Below are 20,062 nucleotides of genomic sequence, written 5' to 3'. Positions count from 1 at the left end.
TGATGAGGGTTCTCACTGATCTGCTGACTGCAGAGTTTGGGTGTTAACAGCTTACACGGTGCAGGTGTGCTCGCATGTGCGCACACACAGACACGTGTCAGGCAGACGTTTTCCTTGAAAAAGATTGTTCTGCTGTGTGATAACACAGATTGATCACATGGCGTGATATGTCCATTGGTCAGGTTCTTTGTTTTTGGCTTCGGTGCTGAAGGTGTAAAGGATCAATGCAAACACAATGCTGCCGTCATCAGAAGGTACATGTATAGTGTAGAGAAATGATCCCAATATAAACAGGATTCCAAAAAAGTTGGGATGCTGCATGACACATAAATAAAACAAAATGTGACAGTTTGTTAACCCTTTTTGACGTACACACAGTGAAAACAGAATAAAGACAGTAAATAATATGTTCGACTTCTTAAACTTCATAGATTTTTTTAAATCATGTCCCATTTCTTTTGGAACTGGCATTATAACTATCAAGGGACATTTTTTTGTGAAATACTTAATACTGAAATGATCCTTTAATTGAAACAATCTGAAAAGGAAAAGGCACTTTTTGGTTGAACGATTCATATCATCACTTAAACTATAACTTGTAATAAGGGGTTCACGAGGAGATATTCATATTCTGGATTACAGGACTCATACTGACACCTGTAAAATAAAACACCACAGATTTGATTCAAAGCGTCCCCTCTCTTTTGTAGTTTTTTGTATTAACAGTGACTGAAGTTGATTTTTATAATGCAACAGAGCTGAACCACAGTTTTAATAACAAAATGATCAATATTTTTTTTTAAAACATAGCTCTTTTTTTTTAATAAATAAAAGAATTACAACTTAAAAACACACAAACGTTTTGATGGAAACAGCATGTCTTTGTGCCTGGAAGCGTCGGTCATGACCACCTACAACAAGTATGTAAACACAATCCACCACACAAAGTAAAGAAACATACCCCTCTGTGTTAATGCACTGCAGGAAAATATAAAAAGATTACACATAAAACAAAATATAACATGAACATAGCTACACACGTACAGTTACATTGCACAATATGGAAGATAAGACGAGGACCTGCACAGTGTGATCACTCCTCAAAGTCTGTTTCTTAGTGCAGAGCAGCGTTTAGCAGGCACATGGTCAGTTCGACATTCAATGGTAACTAATGCAGGATTTCTTTTTTGGATCGAACATCAGTAAATACATTCTGATGACCGTTTTCTGTGTGAGCTGCTAATATTTCATTATCTTCATTTCTTACTTTTCACTATCGGGTGCTATATACTGGGGATTACATACAGCTGAACGGAGAAAGTGAATAAATTAAAACAGTTTGTTTTGGAGTCTTTTTACGAGGAGTTATTGTAGTTTTTAGGCAACTCTAAAACTGTCATCACAGATAATTTCACAGTAGTACAATGATTAAAATAAACTACAATTACTTACTAATAAATACTACAGAAAGAAGGTTTGCACTTCAATAAGAATGCAAAATTGCAATCTGCAATAATCTAAATGTTATAATGTGAGACGGTCAACTGTAAACTGCAAATTTGAATCACGCAAAATATTCTCCCCATTTTACTTGTACATGAAAACGTAAACATGAAGTTGAACTGTCAGATTTGGTCACTGTGATGTTACAAGGGATAGAGAAAACTTGGGTTTGAAAGTTCGGAGTCAACGGATGAAGTAAAAAAAAAAAACAAAACAGAAAAGAAAAACAACGATAACAAAATAATTCACACTGACAGCGGAGAGAAAAATGATCTGTTGTTCCACATAATGTAGGAGAAAGTACTTGTGCTTCTCTACTGAACTGTCACACAGCTTTGCCTCCCATTTTGATTAAGGATAACTGATTCTTGCTAAAAGAGTGAAGAGGTTAAGTTTTGATAGATATTAGCTGAATGATTTTGGGTTGTGTTGTACAGTATCAGTAGCTATGTGTAAACACTGTGGAGGAGCAGGTCACGGAGAGAAATGTAACAGGTGATATACATGGATAGCAGAAGACCTTATAACAGTCTGAAGGAGGGATTTATGAAGACGTCAAAGTGTAGCTGATGTTGACCATCAAGCAGTAGATTGAGTGTGTTAATTCAGGAGGAAGAGGAAGAGGAAGAGGAAGAGGAAGAGGAAGAGAAGAAGAAGAAGAAGAAGAAGAAGAAGAAGAAGAAGAAGAAGAAGAAGAAGAAGAAGAAGAAGAAGAAGAAGAAGAAGAAGAAGAAGAAGAAGAAGAAGAAGAAGAGAAAGATTTGGTCCAGAAGGCAGTGTCATGTTATTGTGTGCGTTACGATGACAGCCTTTCTGAGTGTCTGCTTAAGACTTAACCTCTGCTTCCGTCACCTTTTTAGAGTCACATCGGTAACATTTCAGCCCCGAAGGTGCTCTGGTCATGTGATTGTTTTGCGTTCGGTCCGGGGAACCCATTTGTGTGTGGTGACTCTCCAGAGCACTGGCGCCAGCAGCAAACTGAGGGTGGTGACGCTGAGAACCAGCAGGTACACCTGCACAGGGAGCGATACGGGTGTTAGAGACTGAGATCCATCAGTTTCTGTTTAGTTCATTCGAGAACATCTCCTTGTTTACTAATTTTCCCAAATGTACAGTCATCATGAACATTTTGGCACTACAGCTGAAGATCTTTATTGTAGAGTTAAAACAATTAAGGGATTAGTCAAGTGACACAAAATGTATTGCAAACGGTTATGGTAAACAGTTTATCATTACAGTGGATTCATCCAGCAAAACCGGAAAATAATCTCAAGGTTGAGCATCTCAAATGTGATCATTTGTTGCTTTTCTGTGTTTTATATAATTTTGAATATAATATATATTGAATAAAATATTTGGGGCTTTTAGTCAGACAATACAAGGCTTTGGAAAATGTCATCTTGGGCTCTCAGACCTCTGCATTTTATAGATCAGACAGCCATTTGATTAATCAAGAAATTAATTGATAGATTAAACCTATAATGACAATAGTAGTTATCTGCTGCCCTACTTAAGAGTTAGAGTTATTTCATTTCAGCCCTTTATCACAAGGCAGCAAATTGAAAAGCAGCAATAAGAAAAGGAAATGAGAAACTCATGAAACTGAACTGGAATGAAATGATTCATTCTGGGACACCTACGACTGTTTCAAGAATAAAATAACTGTCAGTGTTTATATATCTAGTCATCACTAACCTCTCTGGAGATGATACTTGCACGACGTGCACGGCTGCTCAAGACAAAGGAGAATTCGCTGACTTGGGCCAGACCGGCTGACACGATCCACCGGATGTGTCGAGAGCCCGGCGGCAAGATCACTGACAACACGAGTACGGCCATCACGAACTGGGAGACAATGAGGAGCGAAGTCGAGAGAGTGGGGAGTGAAAGTCTGAAAGGTGAACAGGAGGGGGAAGAAAGAGTAGAAAGACAGAAAAAGTCTTTACCTTCATAATGACGAGAGTGAGCGTCAGCACCAGCAGAATGGTGAGCTCATACAGCACGAACGTCGGGAACACGTGGAGACCTGCAGCGTCACACCAACACACACGTGATGAGCAAAGCCTCAATGTACAGAAGCTGAGAGCTGTCATAAAATTGTCATGTTGGATCTGACCTATAGAGGCGAAGAAGATGATGGCGAGGAAATCCCGGATTGGCTCGATGCATCCCGTGACCTCCGTCGTAACCATGTGACCCTGAGTGGACAGCAAAGCTCCGGCCAGGAAACATCCCAGCTCCATGGAAACATCCAGAAAGTCTGTCGCCTACAGTGTCAGTCAGCGAGAAAAACAATCAACACAAAACAGCTTCTTCACAGCACAACATTTGCAGAGAAATGAAAGAAGGGAAAACAGCGACGAATAAACGATTGAAAGCAAAGTTTTACCGTCAGCATGAAAAAGACGAAAGCTGCCATCCCCAGCACCAGGATCTCCTTGTTGCCTTTGCTCTCGGCATGCAGCTTCTTGTAATAGGGCCCGATTAGGAATGACTTGAGTAACAAACACAGCAGCAGCACGGCAGCCAGAGAGCCCAGGACCTGGGCCAAGAGGTACAATACACGAAGACTTCCCAACAGGAAGCTGTGTTTCACAAAAGGAAAACAGATTTAGATGTGCTGTTTGTCTGTGTACAAATATAAACATGCAAAGAACAAAGAGGTTCCTTCTGTGGAACCTGCTTCTGTGGAAGTGCTATAACACAGGCAGCTGGACTCGATCCAGTTTCTTGAAGATGTTTCATCTCTCTTTGGTGAAACATATTAAAGAAACTGAACAAGTCCAGTTACCTACGTTATAGCACTTAGAATTACCGTTTCCTAGATGACTGAGAACCGTCATCAACAACAAAGAGGCTCACTGACCTGCCCAAGTCTCCTCTCTGGGCCTGGATCAGAGTCGGCATGACGGCGATGAAGAGGCCGAGCTGAACATCCTGCATCACTAACATTCCGAGGAGGACGCTGCTATAGTCCAGATCACCTGGAAAAGACTCTTGTCAGAATCTAGCTGCCTTTTCTTGGCTAATAGCGCTTCTGAATACAAGTTAAATAAAGGCGCCTTCTCGTTATTTAGTTACACTTTGAGAATATACTATACTGAGCAGATGAATGAGATATACATGTATTCCACTTTGTTCCTGACACAGCTTTCAGAAGATTTGTTCCCTTGTTCACCACTTGTTTCAGTGGTGACCTTGACTAAGTTGACACTGTGACGCATATCTATGTTCATTTCTAGGCACAGACGTACCTACATACCTTCTTTCTCCCCTCTGCTCCCTCCTGCCAAAAAGCGGGACACCAGTGGAGTGCTCGACAGGGACAGACAAGTGGAAATGAAGACAGTCTGTGTGGGTCGTATATGCAGGACTTGTCCCCACAACAAACCAGCCCCCACCATCAGCAGACTCAGGTAGCACGAGCCCTGGACTGATATCTTCCACACCTACACACACAGAGTTTGTATACAGCACACTGACATTCACCCATTTTATGACAGAATGTAACTAACTAAAGACTTAGAGCAGCTTTATTGTAAAAAAATAAATAAAAATCGAACAAAAGAATGAGGGATGGGGGAATATTTCTAAGTTGGAACAATACAGGTATTTGCCAATTGTCAAGAAAAGTCAGATAAAAGAAGTTAACAGAGGAACGGGCTACTGACAATGTACAATAACAATCCCTTTATGTAGGTCGTTTACCTTGCGAAGCCGCTCAGGTGAGAACTCCAGTCCCACCACAAAAAGAGTGAAGAACACACCTAACTCCCCCAGAGTCTCCACCTGGACCATAGACTGTAAGACAGAGAGACGGAGGCCGAAATGAACAACCAGCGCACAAAGTAATTTTAGACTCTGCAAACAAAAAACACACGCAAACACACCTTGATGCTGTTGAGGCCCGAGGGTCCAAGTAGGACGCCGCAGACTATATATCCAAACATGGGAGGAAGGCCGACCAGAGAGCAAATCCAACCACAGGGCAGGGACAACATCACCACCGACACCAAGTCCTGCACACACGATGCAAACAACATGATTAAAGACTCAAAACAAATGAATGCAGCATTTACAATTGTATTCAGCCTAGAGGGACAAACTGACCTTGATGAAGTGATGGTCCGCTCTCGGCATCGTGGAGTCCCGTGGTTTGGTCAGGACGTACTGGTTGTTCTGCGAGTCTATGAGCATGCTCAGTCCCAGGTCATCCTCCACTTCCTTTGGCCGGGACTTGTTCTTCCTCTTCCCTCCACTCTCCTCGTCATCCTCCACTCTCAACACTGCCTCCACATTCACTCCTTTCATCTACACAACAAACATGAAGGTAAGCCCTGGTAAGATGCTTTCATGGAAAAACAGGTGTATGCATGTGGTGTGTGCTACCTGTTTGTTGTTATCAAAGGCGTGCTCCTCGATCTCCTCCTCTAGCCGGTCTGCTGCCTTCCTGACGTCTTCCAGGATCTCGTCCAGCATGGAGAGTGTCTTGTTCTGGGCTAAAGCGCTCTTCAAAGCTTCCTGCTGGTGCTTCTCAGCAGCCACCAGCTCCATATACTCCTGTTCCTCCTGAACGGTGACAGCAAAACACGACAGACAGGTGCATGTTAGAAATGAAAGGCATGTTAGCGAGACACGTGTGGCTGTTAACAAATCACGGAAACTCACACTAAATAAACTCATAGGACCAGTAACATACGGTTATACATGATATGAGGGCCGGTAATCACAGAACAACTCATGATACAATGGAATGAATCACAATGTTTGTTTACAATAACATTTGGGTAGAAAACCCTACATCACTCATTAGCTTTCATACAATTTAACTTCATTTTTTCATCATGTTATTTCAAAGTTCTTACGTCTCATTTGCTTAAAATGCATGTTTGATGCCTTGATATCTAATTCATAAAATCAATTTTGTGCTTCCAGAGCCTGTAATGGACAATTTGTACTATTCTTTACTTGAACAACTGATCGACTAAGGGGGAAAAAAATAAATGTATTCATTAATAATGAATAAAAAAAAATGCCTGTTACATACAGCTCTATGTATGCATCAGATCACCTCTACTGCACTCTGATGTAGTCTACATGAATGACCACTGCTCACCTTTATGGCTGCCTCCCTGAGGGCCTCCAGCCTCTGCCTGCTGCTCTCCTTCATGTTGACCACGTCCTTGTAGTCTCCCTGCAGCGCCCTCTGCAGGCTGTGCACCGCCTGGAACACCAGGTGCTCGCTCTCATTCAGCTCCTTCTGGAAAACCTCCAGTGTGTGAACCTGAACGCAGACGAGGAGACAACTTTCACTAGTAAGACTATAAAATATCTGATGTCCTCTTTTACTCAAGCTCCTGCATATATATGGCTTTTGTCATATGTCTCATGTCTTCATCAAAGTTTGAGTGGAAAGGATTAAGTCTGAGAAAATCAGCAAGTGTCTGGCCATAACCCGATCAAGATCTGAAACATTTAGTCGATTTATTAATTGAATCAACTGACAGAAAATTCTGATAATCCACAAATAATTTGTCTCCAACCAAGCAAAAGTGCCAAATAATCTCCTGTCCTCTGTGGAATGGAGTGCTTTTCTGCTTTTGTCTGTTTTGTGTCTTAGTAAGTTTAATGCCTTTGGTTTTTAACAAAATAAAAAAAATCCAAAGACATTAAAAGAAGTGTTCTGGAATATCATAAAAGGCTTTGGATTAATTCATTAATCATAAAAATTAATGAATTATTAATGAAAACACTTAGTTACTTGCTTCATTGTGGCTTTGGCTCTTGCTACTATATAGGTAAGGCCATACATGTGTATACATACAAGCTCTGAAGAAGGTGATATAAATATATTGGCTTTTTAAATCATTTAGCTGCTATAATAAATAATTTTCTAATATTCCCTTCCTCATTTGTTGTATTTTCTTATATTTAAAGGGCCTGGATTGCCTTCTGGTTTGAGCTGATTGTTAGTTTCTGCTCCAATCTAACCAGGCCATCGGATCTCAAGTGTGAAATACGAACATGGAGGCTCCTATTGTTGAACTATTTTGCCAACAGAAATGTGTCAACACACAGACAAAGACACCACACTGAAGACTTACAGACGTTGTGTCTCACGCACCATGTACTTTACCAGTCCATAAATATACAGCTAAACAGCCACTAATAAATCACTGCATTACGACCCAAATAAAGAGCCTTTGGTCTGTCTGCTACCTGGAAGTGCCTCTCAGGCTCAGAAAGGGCCAGGTCTCGTCCAACAGCATCAGCGGCGGCTGCCAGCTTCTTGACAACCACATTCTTCTGACGCAGGAGACCCACCAGCCGCTTGCAGTTGCTGGCCACCCAGCTGTGGCCGTGTGTGGCCCCTTTGCCCCGATAAAGCTTGATGGCGTGCTGGGCCACCTGGTCCTTCTGCAGCACGAGTGCCCCCGCCATGCCGAAGCACAGCAGCCAACATACAACCTGCATTCAAACCTCTACTTGTGTCTTCACCCGAGGGTGGAGATCAATAAAGAGAGAGAGACCTGACGGACAGATGACAGCAGGAAGGACATGGCTGTTACAAAGATCAACAGAAAAAAGAACAACACAGAGGAGATTACTATGATACATTTAAATCAGAAGAGTTTTAATTAGTGCGATTTGTTTCTCTTAATGTCAACAAGTTCCATTAAAAGACTACAACCAACAACTGAATGTATCATCCTAACAAGTACTGCTTGTGTATCCAAAGCTTGATATAGCTAAATTCCTTTGTGCCATTATAGAGCTCAGTTGTTATAAAAAAAAAATGAATAGTAATGCCTATCTAGAAACACATAATAGCTCAACAGTTTTGCACTTGTGGGTTAGGGTTAAAAATGTTTAAATATTCCCTATCTCACCAAGTTAAAAACTAAAAACAGCATTTATTCCTGATTTTGAAATGTTTGCCACAAACTTCAGTGTTTTACATTTGTTTGCAGCATTTTTTTTTTTTTTTTTTGTCAATGTCTTCTCCAGGTAAAAATGAATGTGGTGCTGAGAGGCACTGATAGGGCGGTATAAGTAGGAAAATCAAAAAGATTGACAAACACATTGCTTGTTTTGGTTTTATCATGGGATTTGTTATTAAGAAATAACAGATTTGCCAGAGACGCCCTTTAAACCAAAGATAATGACAGTAATAACCCTAAAATTTGATACAGATAATCCTTCTGATGTGAGTTGCACTGTGCTTTTATGAGCTCTGTGCTTCTTACTTAAGTCACCTCAAGAGACGCTTTAATCTTTGGCTGAAAGCTTCAACAACAGCTGTGTGCACACACCTGTGGCCTGTTCTACTGGATGCTTTAAGTAGCTAATAGCACCTTGTCATGCTGTGTTAAGTGCTCTTGGCTTGACTTGAATTCCAGTGGCGCTATTTTGTCTACACCTAATGTGTTGTGGCATTTCCCCCATGCTTAGAATACAAACTGTGCCAAATTAAGAGTCTAATATGTTTCTACAACAGCGCAATGACTGAATGGATTCAACTCATATCAAAGCCAGACCACACCTTTGTGAGCATGAGTCGAGCTGACGGATGTTGACTTTCCAAACTGCTCCTGTGTTCTGCTTCCAGAGTCTTGACTGCAGCCGCTCAGCTACTGTTGCTAGAAATCAAAAACACAACAGCATCCATGAACTGTTGGGTGGATTAATCTATGTTATAATAAACAGTTTGGGATGCGTAGTATCTGCACACATCTGATTGGGCATTTTGTGGGAGATAAATGTGCAAGCAATGTCTTCCACCGTGGCGACAGCCTTAGGTACTTCAAAATTAATCAGGAAACCAAATCAACTCATTCATGCGAGGATATTCACTATTATATCGATTTACGACATCTCAATTATGAAAATACACCACGATCAACTTGTTGTGTTTTCTATCGCAATCCACGATAAAGTCTTTTATCATCCCTTCTACACTCAGTGTCCCGCCCACAACATTATGTGATGGGTTAGACGTCACAGGTAATAGCCTATCAACTCAGAATAAATAAATCTGCAAAGTCACTAGTAAATAGAACTAGAAAATCAAGGTAGAGGAATTAAAGTATATAATAGTAGAGAATTACTTTGAGGTGCACTATGTAGTGGGGGAAGAAATTTTAATTTTAAAAAAAGTGTTTGGCGGACCCTGCCACATTTCTAGCTTCAAACTCAGGATATTCTTTTCCTTTGACAAAAGCTTCTTTATTCAGTTATTGAAAATTTCTGAGTTAATATTCTAAATATTAAAATTCTTAGTTGGAATTTCTTCTCCAAAACTACACAGTGCACTTTTAACTACAGTACGTGAGTAAATTGCAGTGATTATTAAAACATTTAAACTAGGATTTGTATTTTTACTGCGAGTGCATACCTATTCCAAGTATCTGGTTTTGGTCTACTTCATTACTAACAATTGATGTTGGTAACAACCCTGACAGACACTCAAGTAGTAAAATGTAATTAAGTAACAATGTTATTAAGTACAGATATTTCTTTTTATTTTCAGTTTCCACCACTCATTTTTGACTGGCTCTGACTTTTGGCAACTAATATACCTGCCGGGTTACTCTATACTGATGGATGCATGTACACAAACAGCCGATTAACAAACATGTAAATGCAACTTAAGTAGGAAAACAAATGTCCTCCCTACAATGGAAGTCAAAGAAATCATGACAGCAGACAGCACACAGTCACACACACACCCTACACATGAATGACACACCAGGAAGCACCACAGGGCGGTGTAATTATATTTATGTTCAATGTCCCGAACACAGATTTCTCCACCTTTTTACACTGAGCAGATCAATGGAAACAGAAACGAAAAGAAAGGGCTGCAACTACCTGCGAAATATGAATGCTGTCTTGGCTCTCAGCTCCACTCCACGACTGAAGGAGAAGCTGAAGAAGAAGAAGAAGGGAACAATCATGCTGTTGTACCGCACCAACACCACCGACACCCCTCCTCCTGTGCCACATAGCTGCAGCCAGCGTCGATGCAGTCAGTCAGGCAGGCGTTCACTAAATTACTTCGCGACCAACTTCATGTTTACCTCGATCTTCAACCCTCGGTAACATTACTCGTGCTAGCAATGGGATGCTAGCTTAACTTCGCCCAGGTAGGCACGTTGTTATTAACTCAACCCCCATAAAAACTTGGTTCAGTTTTAATGTCTATAGTTCAACCTGTGTTTTTTTGTTCCGGAGCTGTAAGTAAAGCTAAGTTAGCCCTCAATTCCAGTGCTGTCAGACCAGCTCCAGCCAGCTGAGTGCACACACTCCCATGACACAAGCTAACACAACTTTGCTAACAGTAAGCTAGCTAAGTAGCGGTCGCGTGCATTACTAACGGAAACTTTTCTGGAGGCAGCTCGCTGAGCGTGTCTAAAGGTGTCGTTTACACAAACTGCGGCTGAAACTGAAAACAACTGCATGGTTTTCTGTGATCAGTAATAATCGCGTCCATGTAACTTTAATCCATTTTTATTTTACTTCCGAAACATCGTTATCAGCTTTGGTATGGGATTTGTAGTTTTCAGATGTTAGCAAGCTGTCACCGCAACAGTGCCAAGTGCACTTACAGTAAATATCCAGTTTCGCCTAATGTTAATGGCTGCTCAAATTGTATATTTTCGTTTATGTAAACAACAACATAGTTTGAGTCTAAAAGTTAGAGGCTCAGTTTCATCGGCTGTCTTGATCAAAACTTTTGTAACAAACAGTTTTGTGTGAAACTACAAACTACAAAGTGACCTTTCCCTCTTAATGTATGTCAGTTGACGCACTTCGAGAACAAATACATAGTTTCAGTCTTTTTATAGAGAGAAAGCTATTGAGCTAAAGGTATTCAAAACACAGGGCCTGTGGGATTACACTGCTCCAGAACAACATTTCCCATGATTCCAGTGGCCCTACAGTAGCGCAGTTCTCCTCACGCATGCGCAGAAGCGATAATTGGATATCAAGTGGGCCAAAACAGCGTGTGATAAAATGGTAGGTAAGATTAAATAAGAGAAACCGGGGCGATGCTTTAGCTCCGTTAAACAAGTCCACAAACCGGTAACGGCTGTCATTGATGCTCAGGGGACACACCGATACGAGGGATCGGGGTGTCCTCAGCCAAGTGTCGCATTGTCAGGGTGATCTGTGTCGGGAATATGAGGGAAATGGAAGGTCAGTTGTTGGTATTTTGAGATCGGACACCCGCACTTGCGGCACGTACCTTTCCCTTTTTGGTAACTCGCCTGCGCTGCTGCCCCGGGTCAGGAGAGAGCCTGCAGGATCAAACGTCCCCTCCCTGGGAAAACTGGGTCGCCTAACACTGGCCTGTCATGGTGAATTTGCTGTTTGATGATCGGGTGGGTCAGGTCTGCAGTTCTGCAAAGACGTGCAGTCCTCCCGACGAGTGTGTAGATTAAATCAACCCGAGGAGGTATCTTTGTGGTGCATCTGGAAGTGTCGGTGTTTGTCTTCTTCTGCATTGCACTTGTTCTAACATTCAGGCAGTAGCACGCCTGCAATTATTCTTACTTTTTTTTTTTTTTTAAACTGTATGCACATATATTAGATCTTATAGACATGGCACGTTTTATTGAAGTATCTTTGGATACAGAAACTTGCTTCCAGCCCTGAAGTTTTAGTGGAAATCTGAGCAATGCAGTTTAAACGAATGCTGAGAAAGTTAAGGCTGTGTGTTGTATGTATTTAATGTTGTGCAGCTAAATGTTGACGTGCAGCCTGAAGTCGCCGCTAATTTATCTGCATTTTATGTATCCAATGCTGGATTACCAACTGGGCAAAGCAGGCATCTGTCCCAGGGCCCCAGACCCTCCATGGTCCTGGAGGTCCCAGGTTATGTGTGGATCAGTTGTTGATTTGTTCAGTAATATCCCCAATAAAAAGTGATAAAAAAAAACAAAAAACTTTTGACATAACCATAAATCTCTGTGTTAAAATGAAACTTCAATTAATACATATTTTACTTGATATTGCATATTCATAACACGTTTGGGTGTAAACAACAAACAGACACACAGCAAACAGAGTATTTCATGGTTTCTGTACATATGTGAATTATTTTACTCCCTAATATCAACATCAGTGTCGGCCCCAAAAATCCTGTAATGGTCGGGCTCTAGTTTTCAGATAACAGTTGGTATCTGAGCAGAACGGTTTGGGGGAGTATGTGTAACAGGAGCCCACAGACCTAACGGGTTAGTCTAGCCCTTGGTTAATCTGTGTGCCCTGTTTGACTTCCAGCACAAGTTGAAGTCATCGCAGAAGGACAAGGTTCGGCAGTTCATGTCCTTCACACAGGCCGGGGAGAGGACAGCCGTGTACTGCCTGACGCAGAATGACTGGAAACTAGAAGTCGCGACAGACAACTACTTCCAGAATCCAGACCTCTACTACAAGGAATCCATGAAAACCTCAGTGGACCGCAAGAAGCTGGAACAGCTCTACAACAGATACAAAGGCATGTTTTATCAAGTTTAAAAATTAATGTTAACATGAGCGTAGGACGCTTGTCACACTTCAGCACTGTTTTGCTGACTCTCAGCTGTATTTGCAGACCCGCAGGATGACAATAAGATAGGCATCGATGGGATCCAGCAGTTCTGTGATGACCTGACTCTGGATCCGGCTAGCATGAGCATACTTGTGGTGGCATGGAAGTTCAGAGCAGCCACGCAGTGCGAGTTCAGCAGGAAAGAGTTCCTGGATGGCATGTCTGAGCTCGGGTGAGCAACACTCGTACTGAAAAATACAATATTTGTGTCTGAGGTGATGCTGCATTCTTGACACATTATTATTCATTTTTTGGGCAAAGTTATCGTTTCATGAGCAGTAAGAAGTTGTTCAATCTTGTTGTCTTTGTGTAAGCACAAATATTGAATCTTAAACTGTATATTTCTTTTAAATGTCCTAGAAGCGTTCAACATTTTGTGTCACATACTTAATTTACATGGTCAGACACTTTAGACTTCATATAGTGCGAGTTTGTGTGTGTAGTTCACCACAACTCCTAATAACAGGATTGTTTTTAATGTTTCTTTCAGCTGTGACAGTCCTGAGAAACTCAAGGCGATCCTCCCAAGACTCGAGCAGGAACTCAAAGATACGGGGAAGTTCAAAGACTTCTACCAATTTACCTTCAATTTTGCGAAGAACCCCGGCCAGAAAGGTTTAGGTAAGCATATAGAAAACATTTAGAATATATTTAAAATATATATATTTAGAAATATGTAAAATATGTTTTTGAAGGTGCAGATCGGCTCAAAAGCATTTTCAACTGGATTTACTTCATTTGAAAATGTGAATAACAAAATTTAAATATCTTTCTCTTCATGGTTTCCTAGACCTAGACATGGCTGTTGCTTACTGGAATCTAGTTCTCACAGGCCGCTTTAAGTTTTTGGATCTTTGGAATCGCTTCCTGCTGGTGAGAGCCGACATTATGGTTACATTTGTTTTCACCCTCTTATTTTAATTCCCTCCCCATTTTGTCCATCCAGTGTACATACTGCATATAAAGAAGCAAAACTATTAGAAACACATTACAGTCATATACAACACAAGTAACACATTTTTGGCACAAAAACTACTGGGTTTCATGAAAGTGTGTATTTATTTCCAGACTATTCATTTTATTTTTTATTTATTATTATTTCTAATAAATATCGATCACTCCATAATGTTTAACTCTTGTCTCTGTGCTGCGTTCAGGAGCATCACAAGCGCTCAATTCCCAAGGACACGTGGAACCTCCTCCTGGACTTCGGAAATATGATTGCAGACGACATGTCGAACTATGATGAGGAAGGTGAGGTTATGATTAAGTTTCTTCAGGATGAGGACTGAGCAGGCCGAGCAAGAAAGAACACCCATTGATCACTCAAAGCTGCTTGCAGATGATAAAATCAGACATCCTGATTAACTCAGACTGCAGTAAATGTCACGTCAGAGTAAGATCTCACGGCACTATGTATGTTAATACCCTGTGATGAACTGCATTTCACCTGATTTTGGCTGGAACAAATGTAATTTCTTTCATGTTCGAATTTTCTCCTGAGATTATTAAATGGAACCTTGTCATCATATTTTATGCCAAATAATTTATCAATTACCTAAACACTTTTTTATTTCAAACGTGGTGTATTAACTGAAATATTTTATGTCGTAGAACGAAAATATCTTAAGCCTGTGCCCACCACAGACCTTATGTCAGGCATTTAACCAAAAACCCATTAAAAAAAAAGCCCCTTGGCTTTTAGACGAGGGAACTGGCACGGATAAAATGCAAACTTCTTTCCGGGCGCTCATTCCTTCGGCATTCTGTGGTGTTAGAGCCGAAATGTTTGCTTTTGTTGTTATTTCCTGTTATGTGAATGTAATTTCTGGTGCTCATATATTGCTGCCTGTTCATCCCAGTTTTGACTTTTGGACTTTCGTTCTGATGATCTTAGAAATGTTTGAATCACTCAAGTCAGAAACAATCTTACAACAATCCTCTTTCTCTTGTTATAAACTCTATGCCTCACAGAACGGAGGAGACACACAGTAGGTTTGACTCCACCAACTTTGGGCGCCTGTAAACGTTTAGTGTCCCAAACCGGCACATTATTGGATCATTGCCTCGATGTATTGAGTCATTACAGAAGAGATGTTAGTAATATTCAGTGTTTTTCTGTCTCCTCAGGGGCGTGGCCTGTCCTCATAGATGACTTCGTGGAGTTTGCCCGGCCGATTGTGACGGGGAGTAAGCGCAACATGACATAGTGTTTTGTCCCGGCTTCGTGCAGCAGATGGAGTTTATGTTTCTCCCAATTTTCTTTTTTTGAATGAGGATTTTCATACAAACGAGCCAAAAAGAGACTACTTCTCAACAGGCCTGACTGCAGCTTGCCGTTAAGATTGTTCTTCCAACTGCATAAAGATGCCTTGGCTGGGGAGTGACCTGGAACAGCCGATCAGAGAGGAGGGCAGGAGGGGAATCAACAAGAGAGGGATGATGTTTGTTTTTTTTGTCTGCTGGCAGGGACAGACTTTGTAATTGCAATATGGAAAACGATGGGTACCCTAAAACTCATCACCCGAGGGCGAATCACCAACGGGTTTGGCTTTGAACTGCTGCTGTGGACTCTGCTCACCAGCCTGCACCCTTGGCACAATGAGGAGGGACGGTCACGGTGAACCTTCAGCACACACAGAGGATTAAGTTATAGATGCAGTAGGATGTGGCCTCTTACGTTGTCAATTGTGAATGGAACAGTCCGTTAAAACCTGCATGTTTTTGTCAGCTTGAGTGAAGCAGTGCCATGGATGTGAAAAAAAATCAATTACATTATTTTCGAATGTTTAGCTCTCTAACAATCACACGGAGAGCCGAGAGAGTGTGCCTGCTCATCATTGTGTGTTCGCGTGTGTGTGTGATTTTTGCGTTTGGGGGGGGGGGGTTTAAACATATTGCCTCTTTTACAATGCAATGCTCAATATTTTCATTTGGTTTTATTATAAGGAGAAGTTAAGAAATGGTGATTCGCCCTACCTGAGCAACAGTGAGAAGTTCAGATCCACACTGAGACAGAGCGGCGTGCTTTTTGAGCTCAGCACCAGCAGATTTTGTTACGGTCGTAAAACACTGTACACTCATTTGAAGACGAATAGATTTGGCTTTAGAGGAATGAAAATATATATCTGAGCAAACAGCTGAAGACGTGTAAGATCATGATTCGTACATAAGAAGCATTTAGGATCCTTATTTTTAAAATTGCGACTCAAGCATTTGGTTGACTTTTAGTTGTGACCTGCTGTACACACAAAGAGAAACTGACTGGCACACTGACCGTTTTCTATTACCCAGTGACATGCCAACCCTACAAACTGCACTGATATTCAGCTTTTTTCTGTTGTAGGTTGTTTTTTGTTTTTTCTTTTTGTTATCAGGCAGCCCTGTATACAGCTACAGAGCCACTCAGTTTACACAACAGTAGGTTCACTTACACACGAGACTTTTTAACGCACACCTCCCAGCCAGGAGTATTTTGTTTACACTGTTGAGGTTTTAGTCTGCTGCTTTTCATGGATTAGGAACTGCAGGGCGATGGTTATGGAGGACTGAAACCATAAAAATCAAAGGAAAAAAAAGTCTGTATTTCTATGAATACAGAATAAATTCGTTATTTCTTTTTTTTTTTTGCTTTTAAATTTCAATAATATGCTTTATAAACCATTTATTAAGCAGTTGTTACAGTATAAACATCCGATGCAATGAACTACACAGTATTTATACAAAGCATTTTAAACATCAGTTGCAACTTTATAATAAACAACTGCTTAATAAATGGTTTGAAAAGCATTTAATTGTTAACAGTGACACACTATTCACTACAGTTCAATTAACTCTAAATCAGAACTGCAATGCTATGTGATTTTCGCGGTACGATAATCTTTAGAAAATGTCATGGTTTAATGGTAGGATTGTGTGTGTTGTTATGAATAGTATTATTTGCAATGGCCCCTACAGCAAGGAAAAACACAAAAAATTTCACAAACTATTATATCCTGTCAGACAGAGTAAATCTTGAAAACAATGTGAAATATATTTATATTGAATAACACTAACATGGTAGAATTTAAATACCTTAAATTAGCAAATGTACGTGGTATGATAATTATCAGTTGTCATGGTACAGCATAAAACGACATATCGATACAACCGCACTGAAAATCTACCATTGATTAATGATTGATATTATCAAGTGTTACCAAACTGCCAAATTCGGTGGAAAATAAATCCAGAAGCAAATTTAAACAGAGATGCCAATTGGTCACATTTTACACAGTCACCAATGCCTGCATGTATTTATTTTTAACATTATTTTTTGTGCATTTTATGGCATATTGATTTATTTATTGAGCCATTTATCAATTTCTTTATTTGGGATGTTGACTGTTTCTGTTTCCAAGAACTGCGACAGAGAAAAGTTTAGGAATGCTGCTTGTGCTGCCATCTAGAGGCACCTGTGCAGCACAGCATCTCTCAATCCCGGCTGCATGTGGCCACGGGTGTGTGAGAACTGACTCAGCTGTGTGTTGATGGATGTGGTCAGAAAACTTGAGCCTTTTATTCCACAGGGGCCAGTGCAGCAGTGCTCCTCCTCCATAAACGTAGTGTTACTCTATACGTATCATCAACACTAAACAGCTCTGTGTTCGCTGAAGAGTGTGACAGAAGGTAGAGCTCAGGTACCAGTCGTCCTCTCCCAGTCAGAAGTCATGCTTTCTGTTTCCGAACAGCAACAAACTATGCTATCTTTGTCTAACTGTTGTCATGATAAACTGTTTGTGTTAAGATCAGGATGGATCATTTCCCCAGTGTACTACTCTGTCCCGTCAACATCTAACTACAGGGGAAATAATCGCCTTTTGTTTGTCTTTTAAGCTGACAAATTTGTGTTTAAGTTGTCATATTTATGTAAAAATGAAGTCAGACATGAACTATGGCGCCATGCATAAACTTGATTTCTGTCCCAGATTGAATGCAGATGAGCGGCAAAGAAACCAGCTCCCTCATGGCTGTTAAATAGTCTCTGCAGGAGCTGGTCAGTGTGTGATGTTGTTCATCCTTGTGGCTGAGCAAGTTAGATACGTGTTGGTGCAATGAAATGTCCCATGTCAAGTGTTTCCCGACTGTTGCAACAGTGAGATGGTGTGTAAGCTTCTACATTGTTCTCTGCATTCTTACATCGCCTGTGATTCAGGAGCAGGAACATATTTCAGTATTCAGTTTGATAAATTTGGTACGTTTTTATTTGTCAAATGTGTGGTCAGCTGTTTCTAGTCATGATGATCATTCTTATCAAAACAGTATTATTTTTCGCTGTCCAGAAAACAGGTATTTACAGAATGTTATGGTTTGTCACAGAAGCAAATCGTACGTTGTTTTCTTTAAGAAAGTTGTCAATAAAGCATGTTGTTTTTAACAGTCTTGTAACCATTGTTCTTTTGTCTTCCAAGTGCAGCAGTTAGTTTGTTGAAAGTTTAGAAAAGTTAATAAACTGATCCATTCTGTTGTCAAGGTTAGGAAACATGCTTGAATCCCAATATACTCCCTGAAAAAGGCTTGATGTTTCAAAATATTCTGGTGTTACATCTGCACAGAAAGCTAAAAATCTTAGTAATATTTGCAACATACTGTCGTCATATTTGTTGTCTCCTAGTGCAACCCCAACCTACCAACAAGCAAAAGTGTCAGTATTTGATGAGTTGGTAATGAAACTCAATAATCAACTAAATTACAAATTGGACCTTTGAATGATATTGATCAAAACACAGTTGATATGAGCTACTGGTTAAAAAAAGAATACTGTAGAAAACACTTCTTCCAGTTGCATTCATAGCAATTTAGATTTAATCACAAAGCCTTCAACAGTCTGGAACACTTTAGCTTAGGTACCTTGACAGTGCTTGAATTATTTATTTATTTTTAATTCAAAAACTTCAAATACGTACAAACAATTTATACAAGTTCAAAATCCCAATCCATTCTCAGCACAAACAAAAATCAACAAACAAAACACAATTTAGAATTTTACTCTCGCAGAACAGTACAAACCCGGTGGCCTGTCACTTGGTTTAAGACATTGAATTGCTGCAAACTTGGCATGATAGTCCTCCCAAAACCCATTTTTAGTCATTACACAAAAATGCCTAAAATGACAACTAAATTTTACTAAAATAAAATGATTAAGTGATGACATTTTTGATCAGGGAGTCATTATAAATCACAACATGGCAAAAGTTTGCAAAATTGTGGTGCAAACATACAACTTCAAACCAAACTCTTATTGTGGAAATACAACAACTTCGGCAGCTGTTTTTACTTTTTATTCAAAACTTCCTTTGAATAATAGATTTGGATTGGAAAACTTTATCGTGTAAAACTACGACCACTAAAATTCTTAAAAGATCATTTTTGAGTTCAGGCGTTTGTCCAACGCTGTTGTGCCAAACTACCTGACCTTAGAGATATGCGAACTAAAAGGTAGTGGTGAATGGAACAAAAATACCTCCATATTCTGCTGCGCTCCAGTGTGTGTTTGACAGTGTGTGTAAAATGTCAGCTTGGTAGCAGTTGTCCCTTATCAGGTTGCATTCCTGCTGCATCTCATCATCATCATCATTGGCTCTCCTGGTAAAGCTTTGTCTGCGGTCACTCTGAGTGTGACCAGGGCTACATTCACCAAGAGATACATGAGAAAACTGAAAGACATAAAAGGTCGGGAATCACAGGTTTGTGTAAGGGGGTAAAGCTGAGGTAATTGGGGAAGATGACGATTAGAGGAACCCTGCCATGCTGTGGTGGTGGTGGTGGTGGTGTGGGGGGGAAATCATCAGTTTGGATGATGCTCCATTCTTACCCTGCTCCCATGGGGCGGGTGGGATGTCAACAAGGTCCAGTACCAGCTGACGAGCTTCCAGCCCAGCAGCAACATTAGCATCTCTTTCCGTGCGTCCAGCCCCCATTACC

The 20,062-nt window shown here is 40.5% G+C and overlaps 2 protein-coding genes across 7 annotated transcripts; one reads left to right on the top strand and one right to left on the bottom strand.

Moving 5' to 3' along the window:
• Window positions 1-700: 700 nt before the first annotated feature.
• On the bottom strand, window positions 701-11,861 carry tmco3 (transmembrane and coiled-coil domains 3). Of its 2 annotated transcripts, none has more exons than XM_030414400.1 (16): window positions 11,753-11,861; window positions 10,375-10,431; window positions 9,047-9,143; window positions 7,723-8,033; window positions 6,620-6,787; window positions 5,893-6,072; window positions 5,614-5,814; window positions 5,394-5,522; window positions 5,212-5,304; window positions 4,766-4,952; window positions 4,370-4,487; window positions 3,893-4,088; window positions 3,620-3,770; window positions 3,450-3,529; window positions 3,199-3,348; window positions 701-2,516 (listed from the first exon to the last, which is right to left on the bottom strand). In XM_030414400.1, the coding sequence occupies exons 4-16, from the start codon at window positions 7,975-7,977 to the stop codon at window positions 2,403-2,405; spliced, it is 2,022 nt and encodes a 673-aa protein (XP_030270260.1). In that variant the 5' UTR covers window positions 7,978-8,033; window positions 9,047-9,143; window positions 10,375-10,431; window positions 11,753-11,861; the 3' UTR covers window positions 701-2,402. The 2 variants fall into 2 exon arrangements, with proteins under 2 accessions (XP_030270260.1, XP_030270261.1); XM_030414401.1 differs by lacking the exon at window positions 11,753-11,861 and adding an exon at window positions 10,584-10,721.
• Window positions 10,517-18,517, top strand: dcun1d2b (DCN1, defective in cullin neddylation 1, domain containing 2b). 5 transcript variants are annotated; one of them, XM_030414405.1, is made up of 7 exons: window positions 10,517-10,649; window positions 12,790-13,006; window positions 13,103-13,271; window positions 13,590-13,720; window positions 13,890-13,972; window positions 14,257-14,353; window positions 15,230-18,517. In XM_030414405.1, the coding sequence occupies exons 2-7, from the start codon at window positions 12,832-12,834 to the stop codon at window positions 15,307-15,309; spliced, it is 735 nt and encodes a 244-aa protein (XP_030270265.1). In that variant the 5' UTR covers window positions 10,517-10,649; window positions 12,790-12,831; the 3' UTR covers window positions 15,310-18,517. The 5 variants fall into 5 exon arrangements, with proteins under 5 accessions (XP_030270265.1, XP_030270263.1, XP_030270268.1 ...); XM_030414403.1 differs by lacking the exon at window positions 10,517-10,649 and adding an exon at window positions 11,430-11,523; XM_030414408.1 differs by lacking the exon at window positions 10,517-10,649 and adding an exon at window positions 11,530-11,703.
• Window positions 18,518-20,062: the final 1,545 nt, after the last annotated feature.

Source organism: Sparus aurata, chromosome 4 (genome assembly GCF_900880675.1).
Source record: "Sparus aurata chromosome 4, fSpaAur1.1, whole genome shotgun sequence".
Lineage (NCBI taxonomy): Eukaryota > Metazoa > Chordata > Actinopteri > Spariformes > Sparidae > Sparus > Sparus aurata.
This window is presented reverse-complemented; position numbering and strand designations above follow the sequence as displayed.